This window comes from Lactuca sativa, chromosome 5 (genome assembly GCF_002870075.4).
Source record: "Lactuca sativa cultivar Salinas chromosome 5, Lsat_Salinas_v11, whole genome shotgun sequence".
Taxonomy (NCBI): Eukaryota; Viridiplantae; Streptophyta; class Magnoliopsida; order Asterales; family Asteraceae; genus Lactuca; species Lactuca sativa.
The window spans coordinates 280,791,792-280,805,585 of record NC_056627.2 but is presented as its reverse complement, the minus strand read 5'-3'; the positions used below and the strand labels follow the sequence as shown (position 1 = coordinate 280,805,585).

The window sequence follows — 13,794 nt, the reverse complement described above, 5'->3', positions numbered from 1 at the left end:
ACCAGTTGAATAAAAGAAAGTTAAGTTGATCGAGAGCTGAACAAGTTTTAAACCATAATTGCTTCGGTACTTGTTCATTTGCTTACATTATTTTGAGACTTTTAATCTCTCCTTTACAATTTGATTCTTCTTTGACTATTTGATTAACACTAACGTCTTGACGTCACGTATCTAACACCAAAAATACAAACATAATATCTTTTAACAACTGAATCGAGTTGTCAAGCTTTTATGCTTTATGCTTGACTTTCTATTATAAGCCAACATCATTTTTCTTGAAAAAAAAACACTATATATGAATGATAATATCGCCTAGACTTTCTAGTCATATAAATATGTTATTCTTTGAACAACCCCCTCTCTAGTTTCCACTCTCCTGAAACATCATGTGAAAGATAAATCAGATACACAACAAACATGGTCATAAAACCCAGTGTCAATCTACAGTAAACTTAAAATTCACACACTATGACTATAATTGCTGAGAGCCAAATTCTCTACTTAAGAAGGAAAGTAAACAAAAAGAAATCACCCATAAATGGATTATGGAACAAGCCAGCAAAAGAAAAACATAAAGTCCTTGAGCCTGACTTATGACATCTACAGAATATAAGTCTATCCATCTAACATCTAAATTATACTTCTTCCATATCACCTGTCACCTTATTATCATTTCCATCATTAGTGTCTTTTGGCTTTGTCTGCTCAATTTCATCTTCCATCTCCACTGCCTCCTCAACCACGTTTGAATCATTAATACAAACAGGCACCACAGGTTCAGTCTCCATGGGTACACTTGTGGGTTGTACTTGAGGCAATTCTGTTGGTACCTCATCTTCAGTCTCCATTGCCTCAACTACAGTTTCAGGTTGTACTTGAGGCAATCCTGCTTGTACCTCAGCTTCAGTCTCCATTGCCTTGACTGCAGTAGCAGGTTGTACTTCATGCGATTCGGCTGGTACCTCATCTTTAGTCTCCATTGCAGGTTGTACTTGAGGCAATTCTGATGCTTCCTCAGCTTTAGTCTCCATTGCCTCAAGTGCACTTGCAGTTGTGGGTTGTACTTGAGGCAATTCTGATGGTACTTCAGCTTTGGTCTCTAATGCCTCAACTGTACTTGAAGGTTGTACTTGAGGCAATGCTGGTGCTTCCTCAGCTTTAGTCTCTATTCCCTCAAGTGCACTTGCAGTTGTGGATTGTACTTCATGCAATTCTGCTGGTACCTCAGCTTTAATCTCTACTGCCTCGAGTTTACTTGCAGGTAGTAATTGAGGCAACTCTGCTTGTACCTCCTCAGCTTTAGCCTCGATTGCACTTGCAGGTTGTACTTGAGGCAACTCTACTTGTACCTCCTCAGGTTTAGTCTCGCTTGCACTTGCAATTTGTACTTGAGGCAACTCCACTTGTACCTCAGCTTTCATCTCTACAGCCTCGGGTTGTACTTGAGGCAGTTCTTCTGGTACCTCAGCTTTCATATCTACTGCCTCGACTGCACTTGAAGGTTGTACTTGAGGCACGTCTGGTGGTACCTCATCTTTGGTCTGTGATGCCTCCTCGATTGCACTTGAAGGTTGTACTTGAGGCAATTCTTGTGGTACCTTAGCAACTTTAGTCTCTACTGCCTCAAGTGCACTTGCAGGTTGTACTTGAGGCAACTCTGCTTGTACCTCAATCGCACTTGCAGGGTGTACTGGAGGCAATTCTGCTTGTACTTCAACTGAAGAGCTACAAACCATTGGTTCTTCCTGTGGCTGGGCTACCTCTGATCCCCCTCCATGTGGTGGTTCACTAGCGGCCAACGGTGGTGATGTTTCAGCAGACGGTGGCACGAGAGGTCCTGCAACTTGAGTTTCTTCACCAGAAGGATCATCAGGTATGACAGGTTGTACTTTGGGCAACTCAAGTTGTACTTCATCCACTGTTTCCAGTTTTTGTGGCTCTAGTGATGGTTGCTCTGATGGGGTGGGTAACACGGGTTCTTCTTTATGCTGATCTTGTGCGACTTCAGGTTGTACTTTTTGCTGATCTTGTAGTACATCACCTGGTGGATCCGCCAGAGCAGTGGGCGTTTCCGGCGTTGGCTCTACTTTTTGGCGCTTTGGTGGTGCTTCCGCCGGCACCACCACCACTGGTGGTTCAACTTTAAGCTGCTTTGGTTGTACTTCAGCTGGAGGATAGACTCTCAATGTGCTGACTGAATGAATATTATTGGTGCCATTTTTAACAGAAAGGGACTCGTTTACAGCATGAAGTTGCTGCAGCCTGTAATCGGTTTCTGGCCTTCTGCAAATCTTCCTAAGAGCCACAATTTCCTGATATATTAAAATAAAAGATATCATTAACATTAGCAGCATATCATACAAAAAAATATTTAATTATATATATATCACGACATACCTCAGACTGATCATGATCATATCGTACTAGAAACCGACACCGACAACCTCGTACATCGTGTCGCCTTCTTTGTGCGTCTAGGACATGGGCATCAAAGTAAAGAGCCTGTTCCTTTCCTTCCTGTAAAAATTTTAAAGTACAATGAAAACAATGTCTTCATAAGTAATAAATAAATAAAAAATGAAAGTGCTACTTAACGCTATAAATAATGATAATAAAAAATGTGCTATTTCTTGCATTTAGCCATTTATATATAAAAAGACTCGAACCTGGAAACAAAGTATGAGATCAGCAGGGAGAACTGCTACACATTCAGATGCTTCACATGGAAGAGATCTTTGTCTCACATTCTTGCGCACATGCACCCATTCATCTTCTTCAGCTCCAAAACCAGCAAATCTCACCAAAACTTCCTGAAATCAAATTATAAAATCATGTTATCCACTATGGAAAAGAAACAGATCAAGCATTGATTGAGTTGTAAAATTACCGGATCGCCCGTTTCAAGAGACCTATGTGATAAAAAAGTTGACACGTCATACCTATGAACCAAATTACAAAGAATTAATGTCATTTTTAAGTGTCAATCCATTCAATGTTACTTATATTAATGCTGCTACATACTAACCATGCACCATCTCTAGCAGATTTAGCTTCATATTCCATTTGGGAATTATCTGCTATCCTTCCTGCATTTTGAACTGCTCATAAAAACAAGTCAAATAATGCATATTTGATGGACTTTCCTATGCATTGCAAGTTACAACATAAGTTCTACCTGAAAACGCAATTTGACTCTGAGGTGCTTGTGGAAAAGTTCTAACAGCAGCTGAAATTAATCAAAACACAAAATTACTTACGCAACAAATGACATTAAAGTTTTAAATTGAACCAAGATCGGTTATACCTGAAGGAACAGTTGGATGTTGTTGTACTTGAGGCAAAGTTCTTACAGATACTGCATAAAAGGGTAAAAGTAAAACACTTATTTATGCAACAAATTCACAATTTTTAACAATGCATGCATTATTTAACCAAATTGGCTGCATAAACAGGTAAAAAGTTAGCTCACCAGAAGAAGCAGCGTGTGGTTGAGTAGCTTGAGGTACACCTTTAACCATGGTTGAATCATCTCGGGTCATTTGTGTTATATTTAGCTTCCCTGGTGATTTTCCCGCTTTAGCCCTGATAGCATATCGCCTATTTTGGAACCAATTCCATACCTAATAATGTAGAATATATGCATCAAGATGTTATATAATTCATGGTTCAACTATCAAGCAAGTATGCAGTAGTAAATAGTAATTAACTCACTTGTTTCATTTGAACTTCAATCTTTCCCTTGCGTTCTTCAGAATTGCTATACATAGAGATTTCATGTCAGAATCTGACATCTGATAATGATAGAGTGAAAGATTGCTGAATAATTTAAGGATTTTTAAAATTTTAAAAGTAGGTTGTAATTTACCTGAACTTTTCAGCTAAGGCAACAAGAACTTCACGTGCAGGCATTGCAGTTTTGTGTGCTTGCAAGATGGCTTCCATCTCCGCGATCTTTGAAAAAGAAAAATGTTCAAGTTATCTAAAAGGTTACTCTAACACCCCCTACAGTTTATGTTACAAACTAAAATGGTCCATGCTGTTTACATAATGACACTGAGAGCCCCTAAAGCAGCCTCAAGTGCCCAATTTGGGCACCAATATCTTTAGATGAGCAACAAATTGTTTCTTCTTTATCACTTCTAAAGCATATATCAATATTTCTTTTACATTTTTTCTGAATTATTTATAAGAAAAGCAATGACCCCTTCTGATGGAGGAGCATCAAGTCATACTCCCCAACTGTTCAAAAAGGTAAAAGCAAGAAATAGCAATGTACTTTCATTGATTTGTTTATTACAGCATCTTACATTTCATTTCATCTTATTATATCATTGTACTTTGAAATATATACCCAACTGTAGCAATGTTGGGTAGATTTTCCAAAGTGCATGCCTTAATAAGAATTAGAATACAGTGTTGTAGTCATCGTTTTAAAAATCGTCAGAAGCGTACGCCTTGAGGCGCGCCTTAAGGCGAAGCGGACCATGGCCGAACTAGAGGCGCCGCCTCTATGGTTTGATTTGAGACATACGCTTCGTCCAGGTGAAACGTAGATGAATCGGTAGAGGCGGTGCGTTCTTCAGAAACGTACGCCTTGAATTTTTAGTCTAATTTTGACTATTTTCTTTTCCAATCCCACCTGGTTTGCATCGTATCTTGCAATTCTTCATCAATTAATGAAATTGATGTTCCATACATTCAATTGAGTCTACCAGATGTTGTTTGGATATCCAATTTCAGAAACATACGCCTTGATTTTTAGTCTAATTTTGACTTATTTTGACTTTTTTCTTTTCCAATCGCACTGTTCTGCATCGCATCTTGTAATTCTTCCTCAATTGATGTTCCATACATTCAATTGAGTCTACCAAATGTTGTTTAGATATCCAATTTCTTGATTCCCACAAACATTCTGGCATAAATTGGATGCATATGACCAAAATTTATAAAAATATATGTTCTGACCCTTGGAGATTCAATTTTATATTATTGTAGTTTCAGTTATATGTATAGTATTTTATTTTTTATAAGATATGTAATTTATATATATATTTTTTAATTCCGCCTCGGGCCTACGCCTCGCTCCGCCTCGAGGCTTACGCCTCGTGAGGCGAAAGGAAAACGCCTCGAGGCGGGATTCCGTTCTTTTAAACCTTGGTTGTAGTAGAAAAAAAAATGAAAGTAGGATGCTAAAATACACAAATATCTGAAAGTACATTGCTATTTCTTATATCAAACCCATTGGAATTTCAACATGGCCCAATTACAATAGTAAGAATCAAATAAAAGAATCATTATTTATCTTAGTTGCTGAAATTCAAGGCAAACAAGCCAATTGAATTATATGATCGAATTTCACCAAATTACTCTAATTGACCCTACTGGGTCATAGGAAAGCAAACTTGTAAGAGATGGGAGCATCATTAAGTCCAATAACAATCTTGCATGGCAATTTTATCGTTATAAGCAACTTTATGTTTATGAGGTTTCTTTAATCCGCCTAAATAAATGATTAGGATATTCAATGTCTACAAGTTACATTAATCATGGGAGGGATTTAGATTAAAGATTAGTCTTTAATACATTAATAATTTGATTAGTCTAACATTGTATCTTTAATTCATTAGTCCTTTTTGGTGTCTTCTGAGCCCCATAAATAGGTTGTATTATATTTATTTGGGAGGATCCAAGTGAAGCATATAGATTTGCTTTGAGTTTTACTCATTTTGTGAGCTGTGATTCTTTTTGTGAGTATTCATATTTCAAGAACATATCAAGAATGTAACCCTTTGTTACGCAAAGGTTCCAAATTTTCATGAGCATGTTTGTATATGCGAGTGATAATCTATTATCCATTACTATCCTTAAAAATGTAAGTTTTGATCAAGTCCACTAACAAAAATACACTGCAAATCTTGGACCTGAGGGTGGTCAAACACATAATCTTTTCAGATGAATTAATTATCATATCGAAACTGTACCCATCAAACAAACGTTATATTTTCCGTCTTTAGGACGAATAAATAGTACCAATAACGATTCAAATATCAGATACCCAACCACTACAATTACCTAATCAAATAATCAGGCATTAGACACAAGCTCAAGAATGATTATAAGTGGTTCAAAACCGACGATATTCGCCAATTCGGAACACTCACGTTTAGGGATTTCAAAATAATTAATAAAAGACCAAGAAAGTCAATTGGGAAAACATAATAAGTGGGTATTAACGAGAAAAAATAATAGTGACCTCGGCCTGGTTAAAGCGGAAGGAAGGGCCTCCATTACTGGGTGGTCTACCCATTTGCTTCGATTACGCTCGTCGATTTCCTTTCCCTTACGCAAAAACCCGTCAAGAACAATCGCTGGATTCTACACAAGCCTGCAAAAATTTGTTTCTAAGTTATAACAAAAAGCTCGAGCCTCGAGTCTAGTGTGTAATGCATGAAGGGAAACGAGCGGAATTTGCAACAGAGGAGATTTGGGATTTTTTTTATCGATCAAGAAAGTAGGGGGGTTATGAATTATGACTGGAGCCATTTTCTCGGTTCGGGTTATACTTGTCGTTCCGAATGATTTTTTAGCTTTCGCCCTTCTTCTTTTAGTGTATTTCAAAAACAGTCCCTAGACTTTTGTTTGATAATCAATTTACCTTTTTCGTTTTTCAATCAATAAAAGATTATTTTTGCAGGTTGTTAAAATTGTATACAGCAACAATTGGCGAGGTTATAGGTTATGGTTACATCCCTTCACCAAAAATTGATTTTGGGTTTCTAATATCAAATATAATAACTTAAATAATTTTATGAGAAATATTTTCCAAAATTTTTTATTTCGACCCTATACCCTGATATATTACGAAATATGATTTTGGATAATCCAATAAAATCGATTTGGAATTACATGTATATCCCAAATCCTAAAACATAGAATTACCTTGCATTGGTTGTGTTAGTCATGAGACAATATGCAAGAAAAGAAGAAAACAGTTTTTCAGATGTTCTTTCTTCTGCAACAATAATATTCCCCTTATATACGAGGACGACGAAAGTTATAAAAGAAAATGACACCCTTTCTGTAGTGGACGCAAACATTAGGTTTTGGGCTAGAAAATTCAGCTAGACTCATTTTTCCTATATGGATTATAGGGGTTTTGTCACTTGACCCCACTAAGGGACCTACCCTTAGACTCAACCATGGGCGATGCCCCTTCGAACCCCACCGAGTCCTCTCGAGTTATATGAGTGTGCACTACACACCTCATGTTTCATAATATAACCAAAAGGTATTCGACTTGACTCAGTTAGATAATCCTGACTGCATTAAAATTTGAAAGACATTGATCACCAACAAAGACCATGGCATGTAACAGGTTTACCAGTTGTTTGGTTTTTTCTCATCAAGTTAAAATGATTGAACAAATGATGATATATGTATGTTTATAGCGAATAAAACGTATGAACAAGACTAAATGGTTGTTTGATAGTTTAGGACCGAATCAGATATGATTGAGTTAACATAGGTTATGTCTAGGAATGAAACAAAGGCTATAGGACCAAATCGAAGAATTCTAATCGTGGTATCAAAAAGTCAAAATCAACAAATTACCCGACCAAGAAAGAAACATATCTAACAGACTATAAATGACATTTTTAACCTTACATCACGACAAACAATTTTCACAATATTCCTCAATTTTAGCATGAGCAAGTAGAATAAAAAAAAAAAAAAAAAAAAAAAAAAGAATATCGGTAAATAGATGAATGGTCGGTGTCTTAATACTTTAAGTCATGTCGTTTGGCTTAAGTAAAAAAGCAACATCTACTTAAAAAGCTTCACTTTCTTTCTCCAAATTTGCTCATTTTTCTAAAGTTGAATGTTCCTTTTTTTGGCATTCTTTTCAAACAAAATTTTGGCTCAAAATTGGCCTTTTACAACATGAAACAACCCCTATTAAATTAAACGCTTGGCGACTTGCTAAAAATCAAACATATTGTTCCATAATGCCACCAGCTTCTATAACTTGCAAGCTTCAAGATTTCTTCCTGTGAAAAGTGATGTTCTAAGATGCAACAGGTGAAGCTTCTTTTTTATGTTTCTTGGGCTTACGTTTCTTCTGCTTTAATCTCATCTTCACAAAATCTTTGACACTCCTTTCCCATTCCCGCCTTTTCTTCATGTAAAGCATCATAGCAGCACGAGCATCTTCTATCTGTACCAAAACGTCCACGTCAGCATATACTCCACACCAATTGACAGATATAGCAACCAACTATCTCACTTCTACTATATTAGGAAACAAACTATTTTCTTTGTCAATTAAGTCATTAGGTGTTGATAAATATAAAAATTTACACATATAGTGACCTAATTGGCATAAAAATGTTAAGTTACATGACATATTTTCAGTTTTTAACATAAAGATTGTACATGTGTATACCAACAAGACATACACATCACATAAAACCAGTGCCAAGTCATTACTTGTTAGTAATTGTGAATATAGTGACATATTTAACATGAAAATGTTAGTTTAATGACTTAATTAATAAAGAAAATAAGAAAATAGTTGGTTACCCAAATGGGAAAAAATGACTTTCACAAAGAACTCACAGGACAATGCTCGCCATTTTGGATCTTGACACCAAGGACTTCATCTGCAAGATGTCTAAGTGCTTTTTTACGCCCTTCTCTGCATCATGTATGAGGGTTTAATGTGTCAACAATTGAATAAAGATTTCATAAAATATATATATATATATATATATATATATATATATATATATATATATATATATATATATATATATAACAAATTAAAAGAAGGTTTAAGAGAAATACTTTAAATACGGTTGATACTCTGCAGTATCTCGTATATCCTTTTTCGGGTGACTTAATAACAAGGCCTGTAATAATAAGAAAACTTAGAAAAAAGCCGTGAAATTGAAGAAAAGAAAGAAAGAAACTTTGTTTAGTTGGTTTTTTTTTTTTTTGTGTGTTTTTAAGATATGAATTTGCATATAACCTTGAGGTCATTACGCAATGCATGGCCAACAAGAATCCGCCCTTTGAGCAATTCTGCCACTTCTTTCTGAACAACACGAAAATCTTTTGCTGAAAATAGCATTATAAACTTGTGTAAATTAAAGTAAATATAATGAAAATCCTGAAAATTTGAGTTGAATAGAAAGAGAAAAAAAAATAGAACCTTTTTTTAAGTCACGGGGTCGAATGCCACTGACTTGTGTACGAAAGTCAACCACACGTTCAACTGGACGAACATGCTCATCATATATAACATTTCCCCACTTATTTACCTGTGTTTAGTAAAAAATTAGGACTTTATGAGGGCAAATTTGTAAATAATTATCTTTATGTATTGGGTAGATAGGAAACTTTCTATATAGCTTTTCAAATTGAGTATAGGGAACATCTAAGATGACTGGAGTCTTTTGTAGGGTTAAGTTAACCATGGATTAATGTCAAAAGTCAAGACTATAAGCGATGATAATTACATTTAAGACTGATATGAATGTGAAATTGTGAATTTACCAATGTGACTCTTCCAAGAGCGCTTTTGTTTCCAAGAGGGCTTACTCCAACCATTTCACAATCCATGGCTATTTCGTCTGTAATACTGTGAAATTGCTACTAATTAGTTGAAGTGCAATCTTTATAGCAATAGACTAGTGCATTTATATACAATAAAAAAACATAGCTTAAAAAGATTGTGTACCTTGAATCAGATGAAGTAGGAGCAAGAACATTCCCCTCACGTTCGCTGGCCTCATCATTATCAGACCTCTCTTTGCGCTTTCCTACAAAATTTGCACATTCTTACACTCATAATCAAAAAGAAAACGGGTAAACTGATATTTCATCAGAATTACTTGCCATTTTCCTAAAAAGATTCAAACTTTGAGTTCAACATTGATATGAATTCAAATTTTTCCAAGCAAAATTTGAGAAAAAAAAAACAAGGGGATAAAAAAAAATATGCTGAATATTAATCAATAGACAATTAAGTGACGAATTAACGATTAGGGTTATGCAAATTCACAAACCTAAAATGGATTCTTTGGTCTCTGTTCCTGATTTCTTGGAGGATAGTTCAGAGCCATAACCTAATTTCTGCAGATGACCAAGTTCATGAAAGAGATGAAGCCAAAAAATGATGTGTGTGCATGGTGGGTGTGGAAAAAGTGAAAGGAAAGTACTTGACGAAGCTGCGCCCAGTTGGGGTTGAGCTGCTTCGGATCTTTCATTGGAGAATTCTTCAAACGGTTGGTTTCAGACCGCCGGCCGCTTTTCTTTAGATGTTTGATGTTTAGAGTTCTTTCTTTAGGTTTTAGACCGTTTTCGTGCCTTTTTGGAGATTTTTTAACCAAGGGTGTTTGGTTTGTTTCTTTTTAAAGCCAAAAAGTTTTTTTTTTTTTTTTTCTTAAAAGATAAAAGGGAAAAGATGTTTTTTTTAGAAAAAATTTTAAAAGCTACTTTTAGATTTTAGATTTTAAGAAAACCTGATTTTTTGTAACTTTTCTAAGAAGAACTTTTATCTCTCAAAAAGACAAGTCAAACACCTCCTAAATGTTTTGTGGAATAGTTTATGATAATTATGACCGGGGCGTGTTTGGCACGGAGCTTTTGGAAGCGTTTGTGAGTTTCTGGCTTTTAGCTTTTGACAAACGTGTTAGCTTAAACAAAAAGATTCGTTTGTTAGTACTAGCGTTTAGTTTTTAGTTTAAACAAAACGTTTCAAATCTAAAAGCTACTTAATGTAGCGTTTAACAAAACGCTACTAAACTTTTGAAATCAACTTTCATAATTACCCTTAAAAATATATTTATATATTTATTTATTTTTAATCAATTGTCCTTTTATGTAATTTTATATATTTAAAAAACTTTCAGATACTTTTGTCAAACACTCATATAACAAATAAAAGTTACAGCTTCCTGCTACCAGCTACCTGCTACCAGCTATCCGCTACTTGCTACCAACTATCCGCTTTTAGCTAACAGCAACTTTTGTCAAACACGCCCATAATAGGTTATATTTGGTCATAATGATCATATATCAATATTTTTAAAAAGTTCGATATGTAGATGTGTACAAAAAAAATACTCAGATGTAAACAAACCAAGAAGTTAATTACTCTTAAAAATCAATTTTTTTTCTTTTTTATTTTACCTTATAATTTTGATTTGTTATAAAAGTTAACCTAAATGGTAAATATTTTTAAAATCACAACATTTTGGTAAATATCGTTTTAAAATAAACTACTTTGTTAAAAAATTTAAAAAAAAATAATAAAAAAAAACTCTAGATTTGACATTGAAAAAAATGCATCGTCGTTTTATATAATTTTATTGTTTAGCATATTAAATATAAAAATTTAAATTTACTAGAGACTATAAATATCAAAAATAAAGACCAATAATATATATATATATATATATATATATATATATATATATATATATATATATATATATAAACACAATCGTTTGATGAGTTTGTAACGCCCGTAAATCAGCGCTAGTCAATTAAGAGACAATAAGTGTCGAAAATGATTTTTTAATAGAAGATTATTTAGAATGAATAATATTAACTAAGTTGTAGTTGGCGTGACAAGGTTTCCGAATATATAAAAAATGTCGAAATCCGAGTTATAACGAATAAGTTATGATCTGTCGAAGTTTCGCGACAGAACCGGCAGGACACAACGCGACGTAAATAGTGAATTTACGTTAGAGCGATATTTGGCCCTCCACTTGTATGCACAAGATTTTGATGGATGATGAATGCAAGCCAAGTCGGGATGCCTAAAGAAGGTTGAATCTGCAATGATAGAAGTTGTCAAGAAAGAGATATTGAAGCTCCTTGATGCGGGAATGATATATCCAATCTCGGATAGCAAGTGGGTGAGCCCAGTGCAAGTTGTGCCAAAGAAGACGGGAATCATGGTGTTCGAGAACAACAAAGGTATGATGGTCACAACCCGTGTGCAAAACGGGTGGAGAGTATGTATTAACTACCACAAACTTAATGCAAGCACAAGAAAAGCTCATTTTCCATTGCCTTTAATTGACCAAATGTTAGAAAGGTTGGCCCGAAAATCTCATTATTTTTGTGTAGACGGGTATTCTGATTTTCACCAAATCCAGGTGGCACCGGAAGACCAAGAAAAAACAACCTTCACATGTCCATTTGGCACTTTTGCATACCGGAGAATGTCATTTGGATTGTGTAATGTCATGGCCACTTTCCAACGTTGTATGGTTAGTATCTTTTTGGAATATATAGAAAACATAATTGAAGTTTTTATGGATGAATTTATGGTATATGGAAACTCGTTTCAAGAATGTTTGACCAATCTCACCAAAATTTTGAAAAAACGAATTTGGTTCTAAATTTTGAAAAATGTCATTTTATGGTGAGTCAAGGTCTTATTTTGGGTCACATTGTGTCAAAGAAAGGAATTGAGGTAGATAAGACAAAAATTGATGTGATTCAAAGCTTACCTTACCCGACTTGTGTTCGGGAAGTTCGTTCTTTTTTACGTCACACCGGATTCTACCAAAGGTTTATCAATGACTTTTCAAAGATAACAAGACCAATGTGCCAACTAGTGCAAAAGGATGTTGATTTTGAGCTCAATGAGGCGTTAAAAGAAGCTTTCGACAATCTCAAAGAGTTGCATACATCCGCTCCTATCATGCAAGCACCAAATTGGGATATCCCCTTTGAGATCATGTGTGATGCAAGCAACTATGCTATAGGCGCTGTTTTGGATCAAAAGAATGGAAGAGTCTCCCATGTGATCTACTATGCATCAAGGACACTAGACAACGCTCAAATCAACTCCTCTACCACGTAGAAGGAGCTATTGGCCATAGTGTTCGCTTTGGAGAAGTTTAGGCAATACCTACTTGGTACAAAAGTTATTGTGTATTCGGATCATGCAAACCTCAAGTACTTGATGACGAAGAAAGATGCAAAGCCAAGACTCATCTGGTGGATCCTATTATTGCAAGAATTTGATTTGGAAATTTGGGACAAGAGTGGATGCGAAAACCTTGTTGCCGATCATCTAAGCCATATCACTTCAAATGAGACTCCTTTCCCATTGTGGGACGAGTTTCCGGATGATCATCTATTTTCCCTTACTCAATCTAATCCTTGGTATGCCGATATCGTTAACTTTTAGTCACGAAAAGGTATCCTGACACATTCACATGTGCTCAAAACGATAAAATTGAAAAGTGATGCGAAATATTACGTGTAGGATGAACCTTATTTGTGGAAACATTGTCTCGATCAAATTATTAGGCGATGTGTACCCCAACAAAAACATCAATCTATTTTGCAATTTTGTCATGAATTTTCTTGTGGGGGACACTTCGTACCTAACCGAACTTTGAGAAGGTTTCTTGAGTGTGGACTATTTTGGCCAACCATGTCACGCGATTGTTATTTGTTTTGTAACAGTTGTGAATGGTGCCAAAGGACGGGGAACATTTCACAAAAGAACCAAATGCCCCAAAACCAATCATTGTTTGTGAAGTTTTTGACGTATGAGGGATTGATTTTAAGAGCCCATTTCCCGTCTCATTTGGTAACGTCTACATTTTGCTTGCAATTGACTATGCCTCACAATGGGTTGAGGCCAAGTCCACAAGACCGGATGATGCCAAAACGGTTATCGACTTCTTAAAGTCTAATATATTTGTGAGATTTGGTGTGCCTAGGGCTTTGATTAGTGATCGAGGGATGCATTTTTGCAACAAG

At 35.3% G+C, this 13,794-nt stretch overlaps 2 protein-coding genes across 3 annotated transcripts; both read right to left on the bottom strand.

The window, feature by feature from the left end:
- Positions 1–405: 405 nt before the first annotated feature.
- LOC111919975 (uncharacterized) lies at positions 406–6,537 on the bottom strand. Of its 2 annotated transcripts, none has more exons than XM_023915544.3 (11): positions 6,254–6,537; positions 3,866–3,951; positions 3,712–3,757; positions 3,470–3,620; positions 3,305–3,355; positions 3,176–3,226; positions 3,026–3,098; positions 2,888–2,939; positions 2,667–2,810; positions 2,398–2,517; positions 406–2,312 (listed from the first exon to the last, which is right to left on the bottom strand). In XM_023915544.3, the coding sequence occupies exons 1-11, from the start codon at positions 6,305–6,307 to the stop codon at positions 636–638; spliced, it is 2,505 nt and encodes an 834-aa protein (XP_023771312.1). In that variant the 5' UTR covers positions 6,308–6,537; the 3' UTR covers positions 406–635. The 2 variants fall into 2 exon arrangements, with proteins under 2 accessions (XP_023771312.1, XP_042758843.1); XM_042902909.2 differs by having other exon boundaries at positions 3,026–3,086.
- A 1,288-nt stretch (positions 6,538–7,825) lies between these two features.
- Positions 7,826–10,369, bottom strand: LOC111919976 (uncharacterized). Its single transcript, XM_023915545.3, has 9 exons — positions 10,221–10,369; positions 10,068–10,134; positions 9,740–9,821; positions 9,556–9,640; positions 9,212–9,320; positions 9,029–9,117; positions 8,845–8,909; positions 8,617–8,695; positions 7,826–8,215 (listed from the first exon to the last, which is right to left on the bottom strand). Exons 1-9 carry the CDS (start codon positions 10,266–10,268, stop codon positions 8,066–8,068), a joined length of 774 nt encoding a protein of 257 aa, XP_023771313.1. The 5' UTR covers positions 10,269–10,369; the 3' UTR covers positions 7,826–8,065.
- Between the last annotated feature and the right edge of the window lie 3,425 nt (positions 10,370–13,794).

Bases quoted from the DNA above. Each gene is read 5' to 3' on its own strand.
- LOC111919975 (XM_023915544.3), bottom strand. From the start codon at position 6,307: ATGGGTAGACCACCCAGTAATGGAGGCCCTTCCTTCCGCTTTAACCAG. The intron at 3,952-6,253 runs GTCACTATTATT...TCTTTTTCAAAG, and splicing joins TCCGCTTTAACCAGGCCGAG to ATCGCGGAGATGGAAGCCAT. The intron at 3,099-3,175 runs GTAGAACTTATG...TTTTATGAGCAG, and splicing joins GAGTCAAATTGCGTTTTCAG to TTCAAAATGCAGGAAGGATA.
- LOC111919976 (XM_023915545.3), bottom strand. From the start codon at position 10,268: ATGAAAGATCCGAAGCAGCTCAACCCCAACTGGGCGCAGCTTCGTCAA. The intron at 9,321-9,555 runs GTAAATTCACAA...TACTAAACACAG, and splicing joins CTCTTGGAAGAGTCACATTG to GTAAATAAGTGGGGAAATGT. The intron at 9,118-9,211 runs GTTCTATTTTTT...TGCTATTTTCAG, and splicing joins ACCCCGTGACTTAAAAAAAG to CAAAAGATTTTCGTGTTGTT.